Source organism: Fukomys damarensis, unplaced genomic scaffold (assembly GCF_012274545.1).
Source record: "Fukomys damarensis isolate Sample0158 unplaced genomic scaffold, DMR_v1.0_HiC HiC_scaffold_22, whole genome shotgun sequence".
Taxonomy (NCBI): domain Eukaryota; kingdom Metazoa; phylum Chordata; class Mammalia; order Rodentia; family Bathyergidae; genus Fukomys; species Fukomys damarensis.
The window spans coordinates 23,882,385-23,910,145 of NW_022900934.1; the positions used below are offsets into that span (position 1 = coordinate 23,882,385).

Sequence of the window (27,761 nt, forward strand, 5' to 3'; positions counted from 1 at the left end):
AGTCTGCCCTCAGAATGCTTTATCTAAGAAACTGAAAGGCTCTTGATTTCTGGGTTGAGCCACTAATTTATAATCAGTTGCAATTCTCCCTTCTAAAGCTTTCTTTAATATGTAGTCCCTTTTTTTCCATCTCCACAGCCACTGGTTAGCTCAGCCTTATCATTTTACATCTTAACTATCTCCGATCTCTTTGGCCCTCGACTCCTCATTTTCAAATTATTTGTCACACTATAATTAGCACCTAAAACTCAAAACTGAATGCATCTTCTTCCCTGCTTAAAACCCTTACCAGTCCCTTTGCCCACCGAATAACCACCAAACTCCTTGACCTGATATCCATGGGTACTTCTCCAAAATTGCACTAATATCCTGCTCTGCACCCAAGGTCTTCCTAAACCAACTCCTCATTATCTGTAAAATAAAAACAATCCCCAAAACACTAAGAATTATATGCCTTTGCTGCTTTTGGTCCTGCCACTTGGAGAATTCTACCTCACACCTCTGCCTATTTCCTTCACCACTGACGCATTCCTATCCACCCTTCAAGATCCAGAAAGCCCTCCCTAAATCCTTCAGAAAAGTACTATTTACTATTTTGTTGTTTTTTTTGTTTTTTAAACAAGGTCTTGCTATGTAGTTCAGACTGGTCTTGAACTCACTATGCAGCCCAGGTTAGCCTCGAACTCACAGCAATCCTCTGCCTCGGCCTCCCAAGAGCTGGGCTTACAGGTCTCACCCACCACACCCAGCCTGTCTACTTTCTTAATCAGATTGAAAGCCACTAAATTTTACCTATGGCTAATTCCCTGGGGCTTGAACCGATACATTTCAAATTTACTAACGTTCTTATCAAGTGCTTCAGATTGAAACGGTTAAGGAATTTGCTGCTGCCAAGGGATGAGGTGGAGGTAGGATCGTGAATCTTTAAAAAAACCAACCAAACAAACAAAAAACCTGGTCCAGATCCCGTTGCAAGTGGTACGTACAGAAGAGTATGAAAAACATTGGGTTACTGTCAGACAGTTCTGAATTCCAAATTTCTGGAAAATTGAAAATGCTTTCATTTTGCCCTAAAGGCTTTTTCTGTTGCTGTCTTAGGTGAGAAATACCAGGTGGGCTTTTTTCTCGGTCGTGATAGGGCTAAGAGCCCGAGTTCCAACACTGGCTCAGCTCCTAATATGCTATGCAACTCTGTGCCAGTCTCGTTCCATCTCTGGGCCTACCCCTTCCCCTATTAATTGTGTCCCTGAGGTTGTGACTGTCCCAATCGGAGCATTAAATTTCCCTATCTTACAGGAGAAATCACTAACTCTCACGCTGTATGAATGAACTAAACACACCCGCGGCACTTCTGCCGACCCAGCATGGCTCCTCCCGTGCTTCCCAAGGCCGGATATTTCTGAGTGCAACGACCCACCCCTAAAGCCAAAGTGGCTCTCACACGGACTGCCCTTTCCCGGCCGCCGTCCAGCTCCACAGTCCCTGGTCTGTATCCCCCGCCCTTCTCTTTAAAACACTGTGGACGGTCTGCGCAAGCGCACTGGGGCGTCCCGAGGCCCCGCTCCCTGAGTGTGGGTGACGGCTCCCAGGTCCTGAGTGCGGTGAGCGGCCGGACTACAAAAGTGTAGGTTGGTGCTCGGCGACGGCGGCTGGGAAGGGTCACATTTCCTCGCGAGGAAAGACGTGAGGGAGGGATCTGAGGAGTAATTGGAAAGCTGGAGACCCGGAGATCTTGTAGCTGAAACACGTCACAGGGAAACGTGTCCGGTGAGGGGGTTGGGCTGGCGCGTGTTGATTCTAGATTTTCCAGATCTCCTGCCTCCAGATAGGGCTGGTGCTAGGGATACAGTGCCAGTGAGACTAAAGTCAGAACTAAAAGAAAGGAAAGGGGGGAAAAATCCAAACCCTGAAACACAGTGGGAGAGATTAGGACCAAACTTTGTTCAAGATGAATGATTGGTCGGTCAGGTGGGCAAGCCAAGGCATTTGCCCCTCGCCCTGGGCAGGCGCTGTCCTCGCCCTCAGGGTAAAGTCCGACCGAATTACCTTGTAGGCGTCTTAAGCTTTTGGTGATTTATTCATTTACTTAACGTTCATTGAATACATACTAGGCGCTGATACTAGGTAGGGAAGTGACCAAGACAAGTGCTATCCCAGTGACATTGGGAAAAAAAATGGACTATAGAAGCTCTGGGTAGAGAACAGGGACGACTTTCAAAACTAAGTCAGGAGTAGTGAGGAGTATCCCAAAGGGAAAACATCTGCAAAGACCTGGAAGAGGAAGGGAGGCTGATGTGTTTATGTCCCTAAAGATGCTTTGCTCAATCAGTGTAGTGCGCAAAGAAGAAATTAGGAGGGAAGGGCTTTCCTGCTAACTGTGCAGACAGACGAAAAGGATTCAAAGCTATGTATTTAGGCAACTGAGTCCACAAGATTGGAGAATGAGGTGTAGGAAAGAAGTACACAGGAGGCCAGAGTGAGGTTCATCAAAGGAGAAGCAGATTTTGGGGGAGACAACAAACAGATTCTTTCATGGAAGCAGTTGGATATTCTATTTTGAAGATCAGGAAAGTACTGCTGTGAAGATTTGAGTGTCATCAGCAAAACAGAAACAAAACCGCAAGAAGAGCTGAGACTATAGAATGAGAAAAACAAAGGGCCCAGTTAGCACTTTACATAGTGTTTATTTTTATGTCTTATCTTCTGTGTTCCCACTACCTAGTCAAGGTTCTGTTATTAAATGCAAGTCAGTCTATGCCCACAAAAGTCCAGCAACATATAGATGTTGGAAACTCAGAATTGTGGAAAGATGAGGGTTAATAAAGGGTCCCACTGTTCTAATGTCAATGTCATGGGTTTTTAGTTGTGGCTGTGCCACCAGGCTGCTGTGTGACCGCTGACGTTTCCTTCCACCTGTAAAGTGAGTCTAGCGCCCCCCTCCCAGAAGCTTATATATATAAAGTCTGCTGTGGCTTAGACATGGTGTGAGCACACCCCTCAAGGGTTCATGTGTTTGAGGCTTGGTCTCCAGTGTGGTGATGTTGGGAGGTGGTGAGACCTTTGAGTTAGGACTGAGGGCCAGTATTTATCTCAGTGGCACAGCAAGCACACGATCCTGAGTTTGGTCCCTGGTACAAAAAAAATTTTTTAAAAAGAGGACCTAGTGGGAGATCCTTAGATCATTGAGAGAGCTGCCAGTTGAAAGGGATTAAGATAGGTCCTGTGAGACCCTTAGTTAGTTATAAGAATGAGCCTGACCTAACTCACTTTCCCTGGCTCCCTCTCACATTCCCACCATTGTAGTGCCATCTGCCATAAGGTCCTTGTCCTTGAAACTCCAAAACTTTGAGCTAAATAAAGCTCTTCTTTATGAAGTTATCCAGACTCAGATATTTCATTATAATAAAAGAAAATGGACTAATACACTCGAAACATGCTGAGACACTTGTCACAGGTTTTTCTCATTTAATACACACTTTGACCTTACTTAGAAGTAATATTATGGGCTTAAACTCGGATCTGTCTGACTCCAAAGCCTTCTTTACTATAACTATCTATCTCTAACCTGATAGGGTTGTTGTCAGGATCCTTTTGACAACACTGCTCATTCATTTAAAACATTGTGCTGAGGCAGGCAGACTCACATAATTGGTCTAATACCAGCTCTGTTATGAGGAGAGGGGGAAGAGCTGAATGTGATGGAGATTTCTCTCACTCACTAACTTCCTAGAGACCATTGATTTGGACAGCCATGTTCTGTCCTTAAAATTAAATGAGAATAGGGCAGAACAAAATTAATGATTAGTGTTCTCAGATTTTTATTCACATCTTCTTAAAACCCTGCAGCCTGCTATAAATATAAAGCAAGTGAGTAGCAAGGTGTGAATTGGTGCATCTCTGTGTGTCTCTGGGCAGCCAGTCAGACTCATCCTTCTATTACAGTGAGTTTGGGTTTCACTATTTCTATCCTACTAAGGTGATTTCTCAAAAATATTTGCTGTCGGGCCTGGGATTTAGCTCAGTAATTCTGTCACCTGCTATGCAAATGCGAGCTCCAGAGTTCGAGCCCCAGTATCAAAAATAAATAAAGTAAAATGTAAAAAATTTGCTGTCTTTTGCTGCCTTGCTGATAGACACCCATATATAGAATGTAATCATTTACTGCTTGTAAGTTTGTTCCTGCTTAGCACGGGGAAGGAGTCCACCTTATCTGTAGGGCTCCTTCTCTGCCTCCTCTGAAGTTTATTTGAGCTCTGCTAACATGAATTGCTGGAGTGAGAAGGGAAGTTAAAAATCTATTCAATTTGTTCCTATCCTATAAAATTTGTTTAAAATACTAATCGTCAGACCCTCCTTTAAGACCCCTTTAATCAGAACTGCTGAGGTGGGGCCCAGGAATCTGTATTTTCCCAGGCAACCCGGAATGTTCAGTTACGATAGGAAATCATTGATGTACTCCATCACCTTTGTTTCTGCAGCCTCTTTTCAATGAAAAGTATTGGGTTCGTACCTGAGTCAAAGTCCAGGCTTCTCCAGTCATTACTTAGGGCAAGTCATTTCACTTCTCTGAGACTCTGTTTGTTACAATGATAATGATGCCACTGTTGTACCTTGGGAAGGCTCTGACTGTCTGTGTACATGGAAGTTAAGAGCTGGGATTCAGTGGGACTGGGCAGTGTTCATTTCCTATACTACAGTGTCTTTTCGTGGGACTTGGTCACTGTTCATTTCCTGTACTACAGTGTCTTTTTGTGGGACTTGGTCACTGTGGCCACCAGCCAGGTTCAGTGGCGCTGCGCCCCTGGCCATCTGTCACCAAACTTTCTTGTCTTTCACAGGTGACATGGCCACCCACTGGGAGAGCCTCTTGCAGGATGAGCATCTGCTGGAGGAGCTGGCTTTGCAGGCCAGGGATCGGGCCTTGGCTGAGGGAGTGTTGCTGAGGACTTCGAGGGAACCCAGCTCCTCAGATGTAAGCCCCTCCCTCCCCACAGCACTGACCACACTTCTCAGATCCTACTGCCCACTGTGTGGCCCCTGACAGGCTGGGAGCAGCTCTGTTGGTTTAGAGCATGACTCTTTTGCTTAATTTTATTTTATTACATGGCTAAAATTGATCTCTAAAAGTATGTAAAGAGCAGCAGTGATCAAATTTAAATCTAGGGTTTGAAGAGTGATTTAGGCAAGTTATTTAACATCTCAGCTATACTTTCTTCAGATCTGTGGAAGGTTAATATAGGCCCCACATTCAAGAGGCTGAGGCAGGAGGATCACTTGAGCCCACAAATCGAGGTCAGCCTGACCAACATAGTAAGACCTCATCTCCAAAAGAAGGAGGAGGAGAACCCTCATCATTTAAAAGAAAAATTTTTGTGACTAGGTAAAACATTTTCGTGGTTCAAAATTTAAAAGTTATAAGAGTTTACATTTTAACCCTCCTTTCCACATTTCCTTGATACCTAATTCCTCCATCCTGGAGGCAGCTTGTATTTTAGCATTCTTATTAATCTTTTCAGGTAGTTTATTCACAACAAGTAAATAGCTGTTCCCTTTTCCACTGTGTACACAAAGAAGCACATTAGACAGGTTCTTCCGTAATTGCTTTAAAAAAAAAAACAACTCAGTATGCTTTAAGACCTTTCATATTATTGGTCCCTACAGGGCCAGCATGTGGGGAGTCCATACTCAGTAAGCATCTGCTGAGGTCCATGTACATGAAGCCAGTTGATTCGGTGAAAGGTCTGCCTCTGGCTTTGGGAATAGAATTGCCTGGGTCGTGAACCTACATCTTGCGAATTGTTTGAATCCAATATGAAATATTTTCCCTCTCAAGCTTTTATTTCTCCTGTTAATAAATAGATATTATATGAAGCTCCAACACTTGGTCTTTCTGAGCCTCAATAGGCACAAAATCTCTCAAAGAGATTTCCAATTGGAGAAAGATAGGAAATGTACATGTATGATTTCATTTCAAATCTTTACCTGGCCGCCCTCTGGGCACTGAGAACAGAGGTGGATCAGGCCAGCACCTCTGGAATTCCAGGTCTAGTTGTGAATGTGTCACAACACGAAATTAAATGTCAGCTCTATAGGCAGTGTGCTGCATAATCTTAGCCATCATTTATTATTACTTTGTGTCAGCCACTGTTGCACTTTGTTGTTGTTTGTTTTTTGAGACAGGCTATCACTATAGTGTAACTCAGGCTGGTCTTGAACTCACAGTGATCCTCCTTCCTCAGCCTCCTAGTGCTAGGATTACAGGTGTGCACCACCACATCTGGCTTATAAATGCCAAGTTTTAACACCATAAACTTATACCACCATAATGGCAAACTGATATTAACACAAATGTTAAACTCAGAGATTCTTCATAAGTCAAGTCACAGGACTTCTTATCATCTCGACCCGAATTCTCACTCATTTGTTGTTGGGTATCTCAGAATATATTCATTTCCCCCTTCTAGAAACTGTCCTAGATGGTACTTGAGTTTCTTGGCTATGTCAAAGTCCAAAGAATTGAAGCTTGGCGTGGTTGTGCATGCCTGTAATCCCAGCACTCTGGCAGGCTGCCAAGGCAGGAGGATGTAAGTTCAAGCCCTGTCTGAGTAACTTATTGACTTAGCAAGACCTTGTCTCAAAATGAGAAAGAATAAAGGGCTGGAGGTGTAATTCAGTGTGAAGGCCTGGATTCATTCTCTAGTACTGAAAAAAAAAGTCCAAGGAATCCAGTGAGCAGCTGAACTGCAGGCCTATTAACCAGTTTTGGCTTCTGTTCAGGGAGCCAGAGTTCACTTCTACTGCAGCCCTACTAGCAATTCTCTCCTTCCCTCCTAGCTGGAAGACTGGGGACTGGGTGTGTGAGTGCCTATGAGGAGCCCTGGTTCAAATATCAACTAGCTGGAGCTTTTGTGAGCATGGTTAATAACCGTCCTGACCCAAATGCTAGCACCACTTAACGGCTGAATGTATTTCTGGACCTACTGCTTAAGCCCTGACTCAAGTGCTTTTATTTTGAAGTGTGAATAATAACAGTATCGTCATCATGGGATTATGTGGCAGATCTGTGTACCAGTCTTTGTTAGACCATTCACAGATGCTCTACCCTTGCCCCACTCTCTCATTGACCAGGTGGTGAGCTATGCCCCTTTCACACTCTTCCCCTCGCTGGTCCCCCGATCCCTGCTGGAGCAAGCCTATGCTGTGCAGATGGACTTCAACGTGCTAGTGGATGCTGTCAGCCAGAACTCTGCCTTCCTGGAGCAAACTCTCTCCAGGTACTGGGTGAAGAGGCGTCAGAGACTAGGAGCTTCTAGAAGTAAGGAACTGGAAGACTGTGGGGGAAGTGTGAGGTGTTTCTGTGCCTGCTGGCTTGGTATGGTGGAGGTCAGGTACCCTACTGGAGAAACAAGCAGTAGAATATGAGTCAGGAAAGCTGGCTGCTAATTCAAGTTCTCCTCCCTGATTATATGGCCTCAAGCAAGTTCCTTTTATTTTCTGGCACTCAATTTCTTCATCTAATAATGGGAGGTTGGCTTAAATCTAAGGTTCCTCTCAGGGATGACACTCTGTGATTCTGTGATCTGTGACACTCTCGCACCCTCCTTACCTACGACCCTTGTTTTGAAGACTGAAATTTCCATTTGGAGTTAGGGAAGGTAAGACAGGTTTTAGAGGAAAACAGAGAAGAGAGAATTGGCATTAAAGTCAGATTTCCTACATCTTCCCCTAAGCACTCTTTTCTCCTCAAGTCTTTTATCTTTAGGCAGTTCAAGATGCAGACTGCATCATACCCAGGGCACAAGGAAATAATACTCCTCCCTCCCTGCCTAAATCCTTTTGTTTTTTCTGTCCTTCAGATCCTAGAACAAGTAACATTTCTTCATTTATTTTAGAACTGAATATAGAATAAACAAGTTTTTTTAATTTTAGAACTAAGCATATAAATGCTATTATATTTATATATGTTATACATATACTTATATGTCTTTGATTAACTTTTTCACAAAAAGTAGATTTTTTTAGCCAAAAAAATCTTTTAAAAATGTGTACCCTTGTGCAAGTTGGTCTGTGCTGAGGCAAGAAGATCACAAGTTCTAGCCTAGCCCGGGAAACTTAGCAACTTAGCCAGACCTTGGAAAAAAGGAAGGAAGGAAAGAAAGGGAGGGAGAAAAAGACAGAGAAGAAAGACAGAGAAAGAGAAGAAAGAAAGGAAGGAAGGAAGGAAGGAAGGAAGGAAGGAAGGAAGGGAGGGAGGAAGGGAGAAGAAAGAAAGGAAACAAGTAAGCATCCTGACATGAGGGTGGAAATGAGAAGGGATCATACTTGCAAGAAGTTTGGAAACCATTGACTTGGAGTAAAAAACCCAGTGTTCGTATAAACCCTGCCTTGTTCGAAATGGGCCTGGCTTTGTACCTACCATTCAGGATTGTAGGAACTATGAGCAGTGTGGCTTACGACTTTTATCCCAACCATGCAGTTATGTGGAAAACAGCAGCCAAGAACTTGAGATTGAAGAAGAGTATCTCGTCAGAAAAGGAGAAATGTGCCCCAGTTTCCCTGGAGGCTGAAGCTGACCTAGGAACTGTCCTCACCAAGGGCTAGGAAATACTCTCCGAGAGCTCAGCCTTGGGAGAGGGCTGGTGGGCAGCAGAGGAACTTCAGGGAAAGCCCGAGCTACTTGGCTCCCATCGCTGCTCTGCTGCAGGGTTCCTATAATGGTGAGACTACGAGCCAGGCTTGGGCAGGGTGCAGAGTCCACCCAGAATCTTGAGAAGCAAGAACTGAGGTGTTAATGACCTGTGGACTCCTCCTCACTGTTCCTTTTCCCGATGCTCCAGGAAACTGTACTTGATGGATACCTATCACATGTCACAGGTCACAGCAGCACACTGAGATACGATGATGCAACTGCTCAGACCCAGGCCCACTTTCATGCAGTTTATGGGCAAACATTAGAAATGACACTAATCATCATACAAATAAAAAGGAAAGTTGCAACTATAATCATTGCTATAAAAGAGAGGTCCATCTTCCAAGCATAATGGTACGTGTATATAATCCCAGAACTCTGCAAGCTGAGACAGAAGCACAACTGCAAATTCAAGGCCAGTCTGGGCTACATCGTGAGTTCAAGGCCAGGCTGAACTACATAGGGAGACCCTGTCTCAAAAAAAAAAGAAGAGGTCCACAGAACTGTGAGAACACTGAATGGAGATCTGATCCAGACAGGGAAGGCTTCTCTGGCAGTCATATCATATGACGACTGAAGAAGAGAACTGGGATATTTAGAGTCTAAAAAATCTTTTTTTTTTTTTTTCCTTGATTTTTTGGTTTTTTGAGACAGTGTCTCACTATGTAGTTGAGACTGACCTGGAACTCACTATGTAGCCCAGGCTGATCTCGAACTCACAGCGATCCTCCTGCCTCAGCTTCCTCAGTACTGGGATTACAGAGTCTAAAAAAATCTTATTGAAGTGCCGTGGGGCTATTTTGCCCTGGGGCTATCTATAAAGGAGAGAAGAAAGCAGAGGACTCGGAGGATGAAGAGGAGGAGACTTGTCCTAGGAGGTACCAGAGTATAAGAAAAGCTATGGAAAGTTAATGTTAGGCCGCTGAGAAAGCTTACCAACTATCAGAGTTGTTCAAATATCGAATAGTTACATCATGTGCCATTCTGGGCTTCTTGGGACCAGAAGAACCTGTGCTGTTCTTTGCAGGTGTCTCATTTACTGTTTACCACAAATCTATATAAGTATAATTATTTTCCCCTTCATTTTATAGTTGAGCAAACTAATATACAGAGAGCTGAAATGATTCTCTGAGGTTGCCTAACAGTGGATAGTAGCCGGGACTGGAACCCGGGTCACCTGGTTCTAAATCTAGATTCTTAAATATTATTCTCTTATTAGATCGGAATTAATATTTTGCCACTAGATCCAGCAAGGATTCAGAAATCAGTTGACAGGGTGGGGGACTCCTTAACCTTTAAGGGCCTATGTACACTGGCGAACATTCTGTGTTTCCCCCTCCAGCACCATCAAAAGGGATGACTTTACTGCCCATCTTTTTGACATCTACAAGCAAGTCCTAAAAGAGGGCATTGCTCAGGTAACCATTCCCAGCCCCTTCCCTGTCTGACTCCTGCCTGTCTCATCTCTGGTATTTTGTTTTGATTTCATTTTACCAGAAGTATGTGTCTCAGCCTTGATCTCATGGAGAGTTACCTCTCAGTGGTCTCCCTGATTCTGCCCATCTCAGTCACCAATCCTGAGATGATCAGAATGATCCTACTGAGTTTGGGATCCTCAGCTAGTCTCTTATCTCTGTCTGGAGCTCATGTTACCTGCCTGCTCTAGAGGGTTGCTAGCCCTTAGAGTCAGCCTCTGGGCAGATATCCTCAATCTTGTTTTCCCCACAGACTGTGTTCCTGGGCCTGAACCGCTCAGACTACATGTTCCAGCGCAGTGTGGATGGATCTCCGGCTCTGAAACAGATTGAAATCAACACTATTTCTGCCAGTTTTGGGGGCCTTGCCTCCCGGACTCCAGCTGTGCATAGGTGGGCTCCTTGGGCAGCTGTGGGCTCAGCCTGATGGATCAGCAGTCACTGGCTGAGCCAGGGATCTGCAGCTCTGACTGCCTTCCTGAGCTCTGGGTCATGTGCTCACCTCACTTCCCAATGCCCAGCATAGTTTCCACTTGTAACCAGATCTTTAGTATGTCAGGGAGAGAAAGGGCCTACTGGCTTATCTAATCTTGCCCTTTTATTATGCCATTTAGTGTTGTGGTTGGAGGGGCAGTGCATCTTCAAGAGGCCTGTAGGGAAAAAGAACTTGACACATCTGAGAGAAGGAAAGGAATTCTGAAATCAAAGAGAGAGAGGAATAAAGGAGTTTCCACATGAGGGCTGGCTCACCATTTCTAGCCAGGAGGGATACTCCAGATTGCTATTATTACAGATAGTCTGTAGCAGGATTCCAGTGGGCACCTGGGAGTCCAGAGTAAGGGGCTGCCACTCACCTGCATGCTGGGGTAGGGTGGAGTGAGGGAAAGGGGTCTCAGGGCTCCTCTGTGGATATTTACATGAGGGACCAAGGTGAGGGCAGCCTAGCATGTTCCAGCTAAAGTAGGTCTTTCAAGAGTATGATGGCAAGATGCTTTTAAGTGCTCAGCTGATTCTCAGTGATGTTCCTCTATGCAGCCCTGACATGATGGGCAGGGGGTTCTTCTGGTCCATCCAGTTACTGAATAGCCATCTCCCTTCCAACAGACACGTTCTCAGTGTCCTGAGTAGGACTGAAGAAGCTGCCAAGATCCTCTCCAATAATCCCAGCAAGGGACTGGCCTTGGGAATCGCCAAAGCCTGGGAGCTCTATGGCTCAGCCAAGTAAGGATGTGGGGCAGGGCAGGCAGGTGGTGCACACCTGTAATACAAGCACTCGGGAGGCTGAGGCTGGAGGATTGATGTTAATTTGAGGCCAGCCTGGGCTACATAGTGAGCTCGAGGCCAGCCTGAACTACATAGCAAGACCCTGTCTCAAGGGGGAAAAAAAAGTGGCGGCATTATCTTGCTTTGGATTCAGCATTCACAAATGCAACAAGTTCTTTTTTGACATCTTTAGGGGATGAAGGGATTCTTCTAGGAATAGAAACATATCTTTAATGTCCCAAAATTATGTTAATGAATTTTTCCACTGTTTTCTTAAATAAGCAATACTGGGCTTGGTTGCACACACCTGTGTGTGCTAAGGCAGGAGATCACAAGTTCAAGCCCAGCCTGAAAAACTTAGCAAGACCCTGTCTTAAAATGAAAAAGGGCTGGTGATGGGCTGGGGATTTAGCTCAGTGGTGTAGTGCCTACCTGGCAAGCTCAAGGTCCTGAGTTCAGTCCCTGGTAACCAAAATAAGTGTGTTGGGGGCTGGTGATGTAGCTCAGTGCCAAGGCCCTGGGTTCAATCCCTAGTACCAAAGCAAAAGGGGAAGGGGGAAGATATAGTTCAGTGGTAGAGTGCTTAACCTACCTTTCATAGGTTAAAAGCATGCGGGAGGCCCTGGGTTCCATCCCTAGTAAGGAACATTTTATTTATTTTTTTTCCAATAATTTTTATTTTATTTTATCCCATTCTCCCTCTCAAGTCCCCTCTTCTCCCAGTGTACAAAAGCGTTGTTTCCATTTTTTTCCTTTTAATTTTACTTTTTTTCTTTCTTTCCCCTCCTTCCCCCATACCCCTTCCAATTTGAACACTTTCTTCCCAGTAGTAAGGAACAATTTAAAAATAGAACACTTAGTTAGATAAGCAGTGCTGACTATAATTTAACCTTTGTTGTTGGCTGGATGTCATCATAATTTTCAGTGATTGCATCCTGCTGTAACACAGTGGTGCCACCTAGGGTTAGAGAAGCATGTAAAGCTTTTGCCTGCACCAGTAACTACTGCCGGGTTTTAAGTTCTCATTCATTTTCTTCATGGTTCTCCTGTCTGTTCCCCAATTATCAGCTCACTCTTTTTACTGCTGTCCGTTGTCCGTGTGCTTAAATTTGAAATCATTCACTGCCATCCCTATACCTCCTTTCTGTTTGCTGTGGTTTGGCAAAACAAATGTTCTAGGTTGTAAGGATTGTGTCTAAAGAGTGAGATGTCCTCTTTGATGAATAAATTAATAAACTTTGACTTAGGAGTCCATGTTAGCTGCTTGGAGGTATTTTTTTGCTTTCTCCTAATTTTCAACCATATTCCAAATGTCTGAACATAAGTGATTTACTCAAGGGGCTGCAACAGTTACTACGATGTTAATGTGGCATTAATTGTTATCCCTTAACGAGGACTTAGTAGTGCCACACCTTGTGAGGTGATTATGTTCAGGATTTCATTGACTCCTCATAAGAAGTGCTCTGAGGTACGTAGTGTCCTAGGAGAGGAAACTCAGGTTCTGAGAAGTGAAGTGAAATAAAGGTCACATGGCGAGTTAGTGAGAAAACAGTCTGCCCCTCTCCAGAATCTGCTTTCTTAATCACTCTTTGGCCTCTAAGAGACCTTCTCTGGGCTTCCTAAGCCTCACTAAGACTTAGGAAACCTCAAACTCTGAGCATTCAGAAGTCATCAAACACTCTATCAAGTAGAACACTTGACTAAGTTTCTTTTTTAAGAGAGTAAAGCCAGAGAATGGCTTAGCCAGGACAAACACGGCAGAGGGCTTTTCCTGCTAGGCTGTGAACAGGAATTAGATACTGGTAGATAAGAGCTGTGTAGCACTTCAGCCAAAATTGCTTTCTCCTATTGCAAGGGAGGGATAGGCTCTTCTGCTGTGCCAGCGCATGATCTTGACAAGACATTTCTTTTCTCTGAATTTGAGCTTCCTTATTTGTAAAGTAGGGGTAATAATAATACCTAAAAGGATGGAAGTGAGAATTAGATGAGATCATGGATCTGCAAAATGCTTTTAAAATCTTAGTGTGGTTCATTCTTTGGTACGTGCAATAATAAGGGTAGTAATAATAAAAAATAATGGTTACATTGGCCTTGTAGTAGTTTTATTTTGTACAAGAGCAAACTGAGACTCAGAAAGGTTTATTAACTTGCCCCAAATTATACAACTAATAAGTTTACAGTCATCTGCTTCTAAAGCCTGGGTTGTTTTTACTATCTCCAAGAGGTATGCTCTCATATTATAGATTGAAAAAACAGGCTCAAGACTTTGTAGAGCAGATGAATTTTAATTAATCTCCTCATGCTTCTTAGAATTTTTTTTAAGGAACCCTGTAAAAGCGAGGCAGGGTGGCATGATGGCGCATGCCTATAATTCCAGTACTCAGGAGGCTGAGGCAGGAAGATTACCGTGAATCTGAGGCCAAACTGAGCAATATAGTGAGTTCAAGGCCAGCCTGAACTACACAGTGAGACCCTGTTTCAAAGAAAATCAACCTCTGCCCCCCCCAAGGAAGACTGTAAAATGAATTGTTTTAATTTAGACAAACTTTCAAAACAAAAGTCTTGGGGTTGGAATGAGTAGAATAAGAAAAAGGGACTCTTGGTGCTAAAAGGTTAAGAACTATGAACTAATTAACACCCTTACTGCATGGATAGGAAAATCAGGGCCCTGGGAGAAAAACCACCTTGCTTAAGGAGAACAAGAGCAGAGCCACAACTGGCACTCAGGGGTCCTCTCTCTCAGTAGGCGTGTTCCTGCTGCTTCATCGCTCTTCCAGTCCTTCTCAGTTCATACTGCTCAGCACTGAAGGCAGGAGGAGGTCAAATATGTTTTCTGGGTCTGGCTCGTATTGTTTAGTAGGTGGCAAGCTGACTTAATAAGCCGAAGCATGAAATTCTCTTTAAACCTATAGCCTCCAGCCTTCCTCCTCCACCTCTGTTTGGAAGTGGACCAGCCTGGGCCGGGTGCCACCCTCCTACACAGTAACCCATGAGTAGAGCAGTTCAGGCTGCAAAATGAAGAGCCAAGGCCTTTGGCTCTCAGGACAAGATGACTTAGGATAGCACCGCTTCTAGCTTGTCTCTCAGATGCCAAGCTCCAATACGGATTCACATCTGACCTCATGAGATTTCAAGCAGCCTGGCAGAGGGGACATGCTAAGGCCTGTATTTTGGCCAAGTGGAAAGAAGTCAGGCAAACAGTTTAATAAAAGAGGTGCAGCCTACGTAGGGAGAAGCAAAGACAGAGAGGAGTCTGAGTATTGGAGGTCAGAAACAGACACTTAGCATCCTAAGCCAAAGTCTGAGCTTTCTAAAAGGTCTTAGAAAGAGGCCACAAGCATAAAGCAGTACAAAAATGAGTTTGGCAAGCATTGCCCTTAGAAATCTGGTGAGAAACTGGATTTACCTTTGACATTTAAAATAGCTTAATTGAGGACTAGGCATGGTAACACACATCAGTAATTCCAGTACTCAAGAAGCTGAGGCAGGAGGATCACCTAAGTTCAAGGCCAGCATGGGCTCTACAGTGGATTCCATGCCAGCCTGAACTATATAGCAAGATCCTGTCCACAAAAACCCAAAACAAAATGAGCCTCAGACTCCCAAAGTCCTAAGATTGTGTACCACCATGTCTAGTGCAAATATTTCTTGATTTTCAAATATTTCAAATTCTTCTATAGTCCCACTTGTTTATTCTTCCAGACAAGGAAATCATTTCAGACATGGAATCATTAAGTTCTAAGAAAAAAATCCTTTGGGGGTCATGAGATGTCTTTAAATCTAAATTTTAATTTGCACAGAAAATTGACATAACTACAATGTTTCATTTACTCATTGGAGAAGGTACAGAGATAGTTCCATTTTTTCCAAATTTCCTATTTTCAGAAAATAATGTGCTATAGCCTCAGGTGTCTATACTTGAGACAACCTTGAGTTGAGCGACCCTCTGGTCTTTCTGGGAAGCTGTGTTCTCTTATTTCTGAAGAGGGTGAGACAAAGGAAGGACAAGCTGTGCTTTTTCTCCAGTGCTGTGGTGCTTCTGATTGCTCAAGAGAAGGAAAGGAACATATTTGACCAGCGTGCCATAGAAAATGAGCTACTGGCCAGGTAAGTAAAGGCGGAAGACTTCCAGGTATGGTGTGCCAGGGGCAGGGGCACACTCAGAACATGGGATCCACTCCCTTTGCCTCTTGTTCATTTTCCCAGGAACATCCATGTAATCCGGCAAAGATTTGAAGATGTCTCTGAGAAGGGGTCTCTGGACCAAGACCGGAGGCTGTTTATGTAAGCATTCCCAAGCACCCACTACTGTCTGGTTTATAAAACTCTCCTGCCACCTTCTTTCCCCAAATGATCTTTTCTTCTGGGAGCTGGGACAGCTTGGTTTCTTCTCTCCTAATTTCTGAAATATCTTATCCTCCTGGAAATTTCAGAGAAAGCCACCCAAACTGTGCTTCTAAAGGGTTGTATCAGAGCCACTGACATTCTGGAGAAGGGCATCATCTTCAAAGATAACCTCTGTTTTCATGTGCTCCTGAGCTCCACACAAATTGTCTTGCTCCTCTTTGTGGCTTGTCAAGTTAAACACAAGCCGTTAAACTGGGTAATTAGGAGGTGAAGGGGCAGCTGGCTCATTCCCTGGTTGATCTGAATGCCAGTCTGACCGCAGGCCTGGATTTGTCATCTAAACCAGGCCCTACCTTTTTCTCCAGGAGCTGCCACCAGGTAGCTTGAGGGCTATCAATTTGGGTAGCATTTCAGTGTACATATTTAGACTTGGGACTTCGTGATTGTTAAAGTTAAGAATGTCCACGGAATTTCAAAATACCACTTACTATGTTTCAAAATGTGCTTTTATCCTAACAAGACAAAGTAGTTTACCTTGCAAATGAACTAGGCAATATAAAATAGGTCAAAGAAAGTTTAAAAAACTTGTATCTTAACTAGACTCATATTTTTGCATTCCTCACCCCCCACCTTTGCATTGTAAGAAATCTTAGCTTGAGCTGGACACGGTGGCACACAGTTGTGATCTTCAGTACTCTGGGAGGCTGAGGCAGGAGGATCACCAGTTCAAGCCCAGCCTGGGCAATTTAGCAACTTCGCAAGATCCTGGTGCAAAATAAGAAAGCTCTGGTGATACAGCTCAGTGCCAAGGCCCTGAGTTCAATGTCCAGTTGTGGGGAGGGGGAGAGATATTGCTAATAGAAATCTTCACCTTGTGTCAGCTAATTTAAGCTGTGGAAACAGAAGTTTGTTTTGCCAAGGCAGGGCAATATAATTGGTAATTTTAAATCCACATCTAAAAATTTACCTGTGATTCTGTGTTATATTATTTCCTTCTGGTTTTTTGAGAGTGACTCTAGATTTAAAATATTCTAAACCATTCCAATACTGCATACCTGTGTGTTTTTAATGCACGTACTGGTGATAAGGGCATTAACTTTTTTACTCTTAGTGAACTTCGATCCCAAGTCCTCCTGTGAGATACCTTTCAAAAAAACAAAACATATTTTGGTGCCCTGAACACATCAGTTATAATTTAACACAGCAGATTTTTCCATTCTGTGTTCTAGGGATGGCCAGGAAGTTGCTGTGGTTTACTTCAGGGATGGCTACATGCCCAGTCAGTACAGCATAAAGGTTGGTATTTTCTGCTAGATCATTCTTTGCCTCCTGGGACCCAGCAGAGCTCCACAGAGACCCAGCTCAAGTATCACAACAACTAGGGTTTTCTCTGAATAACTTCAGTTCTTCCTCAGGGAACTTGCTGCTGGAACCTCCTCTCCTCCTACAAGCTTTTGTTACCTCTCTGTAAACACACTGTCTTCTAGAATCTGAATCCTCAGGAATCCACAGTATTAACCATTCACACATATTCCAGAGGTAGGCTGGCAAATGTTTAACAGGCATTTTTCTAGGGAGAAGAACCCCATTTTATAGCATTTCTTGATTTCTGTCATGTAATTGTGTGTGTGTGTGTGTGTGTGTGTGTGTGTGTAAAACTGGGGATTGAACTTGGGACCTTGTGCTTGTGAGGCAGGTGGCAGAACCACTGAGCTAAATCTCTGGCCCTCTGTCATGTAATTTTGAGCCACCCTACTTAACATCTCTGAGCACAGAGTTGGGAAGAGCCGGGTGCACTCAGCCCTTGCCAACTGATGCAAGTTAATTCTAGCACACCACTGACCACTTTCTTCCTCTTTGCCAGAGTCTTTATTTTCTGTTCATTCAAGTATATGGCAGTGATGATATCTTCTGATCTTGCTATCCTATCATAGAGTTTCAGAATTACTTTTCACATCTATTATTGCATTTAACTCTTACAACCACCCTGAGAGGCGTATAATTGTCTCCATTATAAAGATGGGGAAACTGAAGTTTGGAGTGCTACAGAGGCTTGTCTAAGGTCCCACAGGAAGTTCTCAGGCTTTCTAGCTCTCAGGCTGATGGTATTCCCAATATACCATTCTTTTCCCCTACTCTTAGTGTCCACACCAGAAGCTAAGAAGCCTGGTTTCACTTGCGAGAAGGTAAAGGAAGAAATAAGCTAGGAAATACCAAGGGCAGTGGGCTAGGGTCACGAGCCTGACTCTGCCTCTTGGTCTCAGTTTCTGAGAGCAGGAGCTGCACTAGAAAATGGAGAGAACTACTTCCAGGTCTGCACGTCATCGAGAAGTGTGCCCCCGGGTAAGCTCTTTAGGAATGTGATACAGAGGTGGTAGCTCTGTGGAAGGTTCTTTTGTCTAGAGAAGCAGTTGGCAGTGCTGGGCAAAGGGAGAAACTGTCCATTGGGAAAATGGATCCAAGCTTCAGGAGAGAGGATAGGGGAAGGGGTCAAAGAAAACTTAGGAGAAGCTAGCAGAGAAGAAGAGTAGTACATATAAGGACATGGACATTTTTAGGGAACTGAGAAGCTCAAATTAGATTTAGAACATGGAAATACAGTGGACCCTTGAGTTACAAATAGCCTGACATGAACAACTTGTGTTATGACTGGAATCTTAGTTTTAACTTATGAGCAGAATCTTGAGTTATGACCCGAATGCCAGCCACTTATGCTTCCAGATGGTCTCAGATACAGATTTAACACTTAGAGTTCTGGAAGGAGCATTACGACATCCTTTCCTGTGTGGGGTTAATTGAGAAACCCTGGGCCAGTGTCTCTCCAAGGACACTCAGTTCTGTCTGTACACAGGAGAGAGACTTCGAAGGCTGTGTAGAGGAGCCTGAGCCTTCGGTTGACCAACCTGAGTTAGAACCAGCCCTCGGGAATGAATTGAGTTCGTGAGTCAAGGGTCCTCTGTAGATTTACAAGGCTTAGTAACTGCTAAGTGACCCTGGGCAAGTCTCTGCTTGTGTTTGGGTTTTGCTTTCCTTCCTTCTGACATAATGGAATACTTCTCTAGGTTTATCTCATATTAGGGGCTCCTGTGACTCTGCCTGGAGCAACAGATTAATGGGTAGGTGAATGATTGTTGGTGAAAATCAGGTAAAGGTGCTACAGGTCAACATTAGGCCAGAGCCAGTGTTGCTCCTCAGGCTTTTGCCTTGATCCTGCTGTTTACAGCCAGCTTTGATCTGGAGCCAAAGACAGACTGCCTCCTCATGCTTGAGAATGGGGACTAGACCTGGGAGGCATGATCCTCTGTTGTTTCCCTGCTTTTTATGTCCTAAGCTGCTGGCACAACAGACCATTTGTCTTCAGGGTCTTCGTGTGTGTGTGTGTGTGTGTGTGTGGTTTGTTTTGTGTGTTTTTGTTTTTTGAGACAGTTCAGACTGTTCTTGAACTATGTAGCCTAGGCTGGCCTCAAATTCACAGAGATCCTCCTGCCTCAGTTTCCCAAGTGCTAAGATTATAGGCACACCCAACTCATTCATATTTCTCTGTTGATTCTCACCTGTCAGGCTCTGCCTATTGAGATACTACTCAGAAGTCACTTCACTCAGTAATAATAACATACTTATTGACCTCCTACCAAGTTCCAGGAACTTCATTAGACACCAGGGAAAATAAGATGAACAACAGAGGTCCAGTCTGCTCAGGGAGATGGGCATCAGAGAGTAAATAAAAATTTAAAAATATTTCCCCTAGGGGAGGTATAATTGCTTTAAATGAAGTAGGGTGAAAAGCTAGAGAATTATGTGGAAACCCGCATTAAACAGAGTGGTCAGGGAAGGCTTCTCTGCAAAGGTGACTAAGCCAAGATGTAAGGATGAAAGGGATGTCACCATCTGTGGGAAAAGCCAAACCAAAGATCATTTCAGGCAAAGAGAAAACAGCAAATGCAAAGGTCCTGAGGAATTGAGGTTTATGTATTTCAGGAATGATGGGCCTGTGTGGCTAGAACGTCGGAATCAGGAGGCTCGGGGTGGATGGTAGTGGCAACATAGATTTAGATTGAAAACATAAGACAGGAGCCAGATCCTGCATGGTCTTGCAGGCCATTGACTGGAATTTGGATTTTATTTGGTAAAAAACAGAAGATACACAATTTGAGGAGAAGCCAGAGATTGGAGTATAGAATTTTATTTGGAATACAGTAGGAAGCTAAGCTCATAAACAAGTACCCCATGCTCATGAAACCTCATGATCAATTTTTCTTTACCCTTACAGAAGGTCTTTTCCTCTTTTGTCATTTTCCCTTTACTTGTGGTCATGTATCAGTGTGTTAAATTATGAGTTCCCTAACGACAAGACTCTTGCACATTCACACCTGACTCCAAGGATATTGCAGTGATCCTGGAAGAAAATCAATGTGAAGATTAAAAAGCACAATACCTGGCGCCTGACGGATGCTCAGTAAGTCAATTAGAATAAGAAAAAGAAAAACAAATCTTTCCTCTTCCCTCTGCAGAACTGGGAAGCACGCCTACTGCTGGAGAGGTCATGTGCTGTCAAGTGCCCAGACATTGCCACCCAGCTGGCTGGGACTAAGAAGGTGCAGCAGGAGCTGAGCAGAGTGGGCGTGCTGGAGGCGCTGCTCCCTGGCCAGCCCGAGGCTGTGGCCAGACTCCGTGCCACTTTTGCTGGTCTCTACTCACTGGACATGGTACATAAGCAGCCCATTTTTTTCCTACCACCAGCCTCCAAGGAGGCAGAGACCTGGAGCCCATTGTATTGGGGAAGGTGGAGCTGGAATTATGGTTGGCTTTGTGACTAGGGTCAGTGCTGCTCTAGGGAACCCCCACCCAGAGCCTTGGAGACAGGGCAGCCTCAGGGCTGGAATGTACTGTAAGTTCCCTCAGCAAAGGTGGAGAGGGGGGTGGCAATGAGGGGAAGGGACTAAGACAAATAGCAAGAATTGGGGAATCTGAACCCATTCTTTAGGTCACCTGCTGCAAAGACCCGTGTGCCAGAGAAAGGCCTGTTTGTGCATTTACTGTCACAAGGGTTTGGCTGGGGGTGGGGGGGCGTCACATCCACATAGAAGGGCCTGGCCTGAGGGAGCTTATGGCTGTTCCCCTCCTGCTCTTTCTCCGATGCTGCTGTGCATGGCCAAGAAGGACCTTTGCTGCCTCTTTAACCTTAAGACTACTGGTGACTACTTTTTGTCTTCTGCCAGGGTGAAGAAGGGGACCAGGCCATTGCTGAGGCCCTTGCTGCTCCAAGCCGGTTTGTGCTAAAGCCCCAGAGAGAGGGTGGAGGTAGGCGAATCCCTTCTGCAGTGAAAGAAGATAGCAGGTTATCACCAGTGTTCACTGGCACTTGGTATGGATACAGACTCAGGCTTGGCAGATACAAAAGAAAGTGACAAAGGTTCCACCTTGGACAGTGTTCCTCAAGACCCTGTGACCAGTCGCTGTGGAACACAGGGAGTCTGAATAACCGGCACTGCAGGGTTTAAATAATTTTAGTCTGAGATGCCTGTGGGTAGACTGCAGGGAAGTGGGGTATGGGTACACTAGGAGGTCTGAAGGAACACATCTACCTTCCCGCTAATTCTAAACTTTTTGAGAACAGGGATCATGTTTGCTTTGTAGACTCACAGGAGGTGATTTTTGATCTGAGTCTTTTTGTTTTTGTTGTTGTTGTTGTTTTTGATCTGGGTCTTAAGAGATGGGTAGGAGTTTCGCAGGCAGAAAAGGAAGAAAAGCACTCTAAACAGAGGGATAACCCCAAGCAAAGGCATGGTGCCACGCATGGTGTATGGAGATTAATGAGAAACTGGTGAGACTAGAGTTGGAGATAGCAGGAGGCAGAAATTTGGGCTGGGAAAGATGTGTTTGGTTTTGGTTTTACGAGACAGGGTCTCACTATGTTGTTTAGGCTGGCCTTAAACTTGCAGCAATCCTCCTGCCTCAGCCTGCTGCGTGCTGAGATTACAGGTGTGCCCCACTATGCCCGGCATGGAGAGATAGTCTGGAACCTAATTATGAAGGGAATTGAAGCCAGATTTGGGGGTGCATGCCTGTAATCTGAGCATTCCCGGAGGCTGGGGCAGAAAGATTGTAAATTCGAGCCCATCTTGAGCAACTTAGCCAGACCCTGCTCAGAATAAAAAAGGGCTGGATATGTAGTTGTGTGAATGTGCTGGGGTCAACGCCTGGTACTGAGGTGGCAGCAAATATATGTTAGCAAACATATTCAGGTCTATCCTAAGGGTAGTGGGAAGACTAAATTAGAGTTTTACGGGAAGAGACACAGGATTATTGACCCAGGATTCAAGTTGTTAGCAATGGTGAGGACTTGCAAAACTTAGTGTTTCAATCGGTACAGATTTCCTGGAACGAGGGAGACATTGGTGGCAGAGATCATGGAAGAAGCTGGTACAGCTGCTCAGGAGAGCTATGTACAAGCTTAGGCTAGGGTTATGACGGCACGGACCACAGACTGGTTAGTTTAATTGCAGGTAACAACCTGTATGGGGAGGAAATGGTACAGGCCCTGGTGCAGCTGAAGGACATCGAGGAGAGGGCCTCCTACATCCTCATGGAGAAGATTGAACCTGAGCCTTTTGGGAATTGCCTGCTACGGCCTGGCAGTCCTGCCAGAGTGGTCCAGTGCATCTCAGAGCTGGGTATCTTCGGAGTCTATGTCAGGTAAATCAGGAGGAGCTTTTTCTACTACCTTCCTGCAAGAGTGCCAGTCAAGCAAACTTAGAGGGACCCCTGGACAATTAGGAATCCTGGGCTTCAGAGCTAGCTCTGCTAATCCCCAGCTTTGTTACTCGTGCCTAGTAAATAAGGTTAAGAACCCAGGAGCTGCCCACCTTCCATGGCTATTCCATGGCTATCAAGTAACACCCAGGCAAAAAGTGCTTTGCAACATTTCTCTTTGTATCAAGACAAATGGGAAAAGATAGTCAGGACTAGGAGATTCCAGGGAGGAAGAGAGTTTGGATCCAGCTTCAAGGCCACTGGGGATTCTGGAGAAAAGTGAGATGGGTCCAATAGATGATACTTGATGACTTGAAGAACTAAGTAGCTCTTTGGATTTAACCACTAAGAATCAGAAAGAGGACGTGGGAATTTGTAAGGAACTCATGCCACCTCCTGCAAAATACTTCAAGGTCAGGGCGAAGTGGGGATACCAGATGCTGCCATGCTTCCTTCTAGAGCCTGCCTTCACTATATCTCCCCCCCAAGCCATTTGCCTGCCACTTTCCCTCACTTCCACCACTACCACAGTCATCTTGAGAGGTCAAGAAAGAAATTTATAGCTCAAGACATGAAAGTGAGACTGGATCATGCTAAGAGCTTTTCCTGCTTGCTTGCTTGCTTTCTTCCTTCTGTTTCTCTCTTTCTCCTTCCTTTCTCTCTCCCTCTTCTCTTTCCCTCCCTTCTTCCTTCCTTCCTTTCAAGATAGGGTGTCACTATCTAGTTCAGATTGGCCTTGAACTCACTATGTAGTCCAGCCTGGCCTCAAACTCATGAGAATCCTCCTACTTCAGCCTCCCCAGTGCTATGATTAAAGGCATGCACCACAATGCCCAGCTCTTCCTGCTTTATTTAATCCTCATGACCATTTCTTAAAGTAAAGGATATTATCTCAGTTTTAAGCTGAGAAAATTGTTATTGGAAAGGCTAAGGAACTTTCTCATAGACATAGAGCTACAGTCGTAGTTTTCTGGCTAGGAAACAAACCCAAATCCAACTAAAATCCTAGCACTTTTCTTAGGTATAGTCATTTACCCTTGTACTGCTCACCTGGGACCAGGGAAGGTCTCATTCTGGGTTTGGTGATGTTGTATGCCTCCCGACCCCATTTCTATAGGCAGGGAAAGACACTTGTGGTGAACAAGCATGTGGGGCATCTACTTCGAACCAAAGCCATCGAACATGCTGACGGTGGTGTGGCAGCAGGAGTCGCAGTCCTGGACAACCCATACCCTGTGTGAGGACACAGCCCGACTAGCCTGGACTTCACTCAAGAGACCTTTTATCCCCTACCCTTGTCATTCCTCTCCTAACCCTCCCGAGGGGTTGTCCTCCTTCCATCTTAGGAGGGCTGGTCTCTTCCAAGACCTCCAGGATCTTCAGGGAATGGTAAATGCTTCAGTTCTCCATCTGAAGATGAGAAAGTTGTGTTTCCCCAAATCCTTTGGGTGTGGGAAGTGAAGCTCCTTTGACATAAACTCTGCCACCCTCCTGTTGGCCCCTCATCAGTCTTTCCAGCAAGTTTTAGTGCCTGACTTGGGATATGACCAAGTAGTAGGAGGAGGAGAGTACAGGGGCATAGCCTTTCCCTAGATCTGCCTTAAATAAAACTACATTGCTGATTCCATGATTTGTTGCTTTGTGTACAGAGGTTGGGGAGTGTTAGGATCTAGGTCAGCCCACAAAAGATGGACTGGAGCAGGGAAGGTAACTGAGCTATAATCGGTCTCCTTAGACCTTGAGCCTATGGATGGGACCCTGAAACTCCAGCCCTTATCATCCACTTACGCTCTCACAGGCTTATAGGGAGGAGAGAGGGTCCCTCACAGGAGCCCAGGTAGGAAGGCAACTATGATTGGTTGTAAACTAGCTTCAGTCACTCTTACTTAGTTTGGAGACTTACTGAAGTCCCTAAGTGAAGCCCTGCCTAGCTCTATCCAAACCAAAAGTTCTAAAAGATATTAGGATAGTACTGGGAAATACCACTCCCCTTCCAGTACGCTGCACACATCAGAGGCATAACTTGAAAGATACCTAAGAAAACCAGTCATAATCTTCTCAAGATCACAGAGTTTATTCCTACAACCATGAGGCTTAAGCATGTCTTGGGAAACAGAGTTTCACCTGAGAGTGTCTGTCATGGGCAGGGCTCTGTCCCTGGCGGCAGGTGGGAGAGAATAGGACAAGACGAGCTCCTCTGGTCCAAGGAACAAAGCAGAAGTACTCCTTCAAAGAAGTCAATGATCTGAAATCCCTCAAGACATAGCCTCTAGAGCACACGGGCAGCCATGATGGCCATCTGGCAGGGATTTCAGTCTCAGAACAGAAGTAACAAAATTTTTAAAAATAATTATTATTTCTGGATTTACAAACGTCATTTCTAAGGCAAATGCATGCTTAAGATAAGTACTGGTACTTCCTGTGAGAACTGACTGAGGATTACAAGGTTGTCCCCCTGCTTCAGTCTAGGCCCTTACTTGCCCTCTGAATACCTAATCTGGTTTGGGGACATGGCATTCAGGTTCCTCTTCTGGGCTTGGCAAGCTCTTTGCAATCTGGGCCTATATCAGTCCGGGCTGACCTGGTCCTTGTCCCTTCTGCCTGGAAGTCACAGAAAAACTCTCCATTCAGGGACAGAGTAGGGGCCAGCACTGGCCTTCAGTACTCCTGGATGGGGGGGCAAGAAGGATGGGGAGAACTCTGGAAAACCAGGCAAGGAGAACCCTGGGTAAAGAACAGAGTCTTGTTCACTAGATGGTCAGGCAGCGGTGGTTGAAGAGGTGACTGATGACAGATGGGTCAGCCACTGTTGATGTGTCCCCCAGGTCGTGGTCATTCTGAGCAATCTTCCGAAGCACTCGCCTCATAATTTTACCTGTGAGACCACAGGCCTCTGGTTACTTGGTGACAGCACTGACCCACACCAGCTCTTTCAAAGATCCACACACTTCACCACCACTTAGCCAACCTCAGTACCTGCAGGCCTCTGAACATACCTGAACGCGTTTTAGGCAAGCCAGGTGCATTCTGGATGTAGTCTGGTGTAGCAATGGGGCCAATCTTTTCTCTAACTGTAACCAACAAATCATTAAACATTTCTTTAGCACCTTTAGCCTGACTCCAAAAGCCAAAGTAGAGAGAGCTTTGTTCCCCATACCGCCTCTCTTTTAATGCATTCTCTTCACCCTCTTATTTTAACCCAGGTTCATGAATTCTGGCTCCAAAACCAGACTGCTAGACTTTAGGTAGCATTGGGCAAGTGGTTTAACTTTTCCGTAAATGAAATTTTTTCCTCTTTAGGAACTAGAGTAACAAGAGGATCTGTTTATGGAAGTGATTATAAGGATTAAATGGGGTAATACATTTAAAGCACTGAGCCCTTTGGTGGTACAGAGAAAGTATTCTATAAATGTTGCCTTTTTTTTCCTTTGCCATGCTGGGGATCAGACTCAGGTCCTTGTGCATAGTAGGCATGCACTCTACCTCTGAGCTATATCCCTAGCCCACTGGCTGTTATTATCCTAGTGGAGAGACTAGCAGTGGGAACTGAATAAAAGAAATCAGTCATCCCGTGGGACCCCCTGGGGTCTGTTCATGGTTTGGAGAATAGTTCACTGTAGCTCCTTCCCACCAACTTGCAGACCCCTCAGTCCCTTCCAGGGACTCACTTTGCTTCTTGAGCTCTTCAGTGAGGGTGGGACTGAAAGTGTGGCCATCACACAGGGTGACAAAACAGTAGAGGCATTCGCCCTTCACAGGATGAGGGTGGCTCACCACAGCCGCCTCTGCAATAGCTTCATGTTCCACAAGTGCTGACTCCACCTCTGCTGTACTCAGCAGGTGTCCTGGTCAAAAGAAAGGAAATGCCATAAAAGATTTCCCAGCCCTTATTCCATCTGTACCCATAAAGGAGAGCTTGCCTAGTTCAAATGGGGAAGGCCTTTCATCCACTTCTCACATGGCATGTTTTCCAATACCTTCCCACCCTGGGCCCCCTCTTTTAGGTACATTTCAGTGTTCATCACTCTTCCTCCGAGACCTGGGTCCAGAACCAAAGGCCACCTTCCACATGTGGTCTAACCAAAGGACAGTCTTGACACTCAGAAGGCTTTGGTGGAGAGTTGCCAGGGAACAGAGCAAATGCGATGGGAAGGGGTCCTTACCAGATACATTGAGCATGTCGTCAATCCTGCCAGTGATCCAATAATAGCCATCCTGGTCCCGCCGGCATCCTGGGAAGAAATGCACAACATAGTAAATATCCCACAGTAGGATATAATATGTCTTCCTGCTACCATTCTTGCCCACTATGGCAGCCAGCCTCCAAGACAGCTACTCTGATCTCCACTTCCTGGCATGTACAGCCAGGAAGCTATAATTCTCTTCTTATTTAGGACTAGTCTGTGTGATCAACAGAATTTGGAAGAAATAATGGGATGTTACTTCTCAGATTAGGTTAGAGAAGACACTCTGGTGTCCATATTATGAGTAGCCCTATGGAGAGGCACAGGTAGTGAGGAACTGAGGGCTCCTCTAACAGTCATATGAGTGAGTGAGGAAGTGGATCCTCCAGGCTCCATGAAACAGCCCCTACCAACAGCCTGACTGCAGTCCAGGATATACTCTAACATGCAGCTTAACTGTTTACAGACCCTGACCCTCGGAAACTGAGATAATATATTTGTTGTTTTAAGCTGCCAATTTCAGTGGTATCTTTTTCCATGTCAGTATCTCAAACCTACCTTTCATAATTCAGTTATTTTCTAAATCGTAAATTAATTCTTAATCACTCCTTTGCTTAAAACCCATAAAGGTTTTCAACTGTTACCTTGTTTGTTTGGTTTTTTGTTGTTGTTGTTGTTCTTTGAGACAGGGTCTCACTATGTAGTTGAGACTGACATGGAACTCACTATGTAGCCCAGGCTGGTCTCGAACTCACAGCAGTCCTCCTGCCTCAGCCTCCCGAGTGCTGGGATTACAGGTGTGCACCACCACGCCCAGCTCAACTGTTACTTTGAATAAAACCGAACTGCACACATTGGCCCATCAGACCCTACATTGTCTGCCTTTCCAGCGTCATGTATTCTCCCCTGTGCATACTACACTCCAGCCAAACAGGCTTCATTCCATTCTTCACATATTTCATGTCCTGCTGCTCTCTACTCTAGAGTTCCCCATGCCTGGTTTCTTCTCGTCCCCCAGGTCTCTGCTCCCGCGTCACCAGAGAGAAGCAT

At 45.0% G+C, this 27,761-nt stretch overlaps 2 protein-coding genes across 7 annotated transcripts in view; one reads left to right on the forward strand and one right to left on the reverse strand.

The window, feature by feature from the left end:
- Positions 1–1,521: 1,521 nt before the first annotated feature.
- Gss (glutathione synthetase) lies at positions 1,522–24,299 on the forward strand. Of its 3 annotated transcripts, none has more exons than XM_019209919.2 (13): positions 1,522–1,624; positions 4,839–4,972; positions 7,129–7,274; positions 10,032–10,107; positions 10,418–10,557; positions 11,269–11,385; positions 15,454–15,534; positions 15,634–15,711; positions 17,004–17,070; positions 20,286–20,480; positions 20,994–21,075; positions 22,281–22,470; positions 23,645–24,299. In XM_019209919.2, exons 2-13 carry the CDS (start codon positions 4,844–4,846, stop codon positions 23,766–23,768), a joined length of 1,425 nt encoding a protein of 474 aa, XP_019065464.1. In that variant the 5' UTR covers positions 1,522–1,624; positions 4,839–4,843; the 3' UTR covers positions 23,769–24,299. The 3 variants fall into 3 exon arrangements, with proteins under 3 accessions (XP_019065464.1, XP_010638237.1, XP_010638238.1); XM_010639935.2 differs by having other exon boundaries at positions 1,523–1,628; XM_010639936.3 differs by lacking the exon at positions 1,522–1,624 and adding an exon at positions 1,672–1,767.
- A 278-nt stretch (positions 24,300–24,577) lies between these two features.
- Acss2 (acyl-CoA synthetase short chain family member 2) overlaps positions 24,578–27,761 on the reverse strand; it is a 48,889-nt gene continuing 45,705 nt past the window's right edge. For 2 of the 4 annotated variants that reach the window (XM_010639937.3, XM_019209918.2), the window contains 4 exons: positions 26,691–26,759; positions 26,196–26,372; positions 25,524–25,598; positions 24,583–25,402 (listed from right to left, as the gene is read on the reverse strand). In XM_010639937.3, the coding sequence (XP_010638239.1) occupies positions 25,278–25,402; positions 25,524–25,598; positions 26,196–26,372; positions 26,691–26,759 (446 nt within the window). In that variant the 3' untranslated portion in view covers positions 24,583–25,277. Of the gene's footprint in view, positions 25,403–25,523; positions 25,599–26,195; positions 26,373–26,690; positions 26,760–27,761 lie in introns of all 4 variants that reach the window. The other 2 variants (XM_033766976.1, XM_033766977.1) reach the window with 2 other exon arrangements.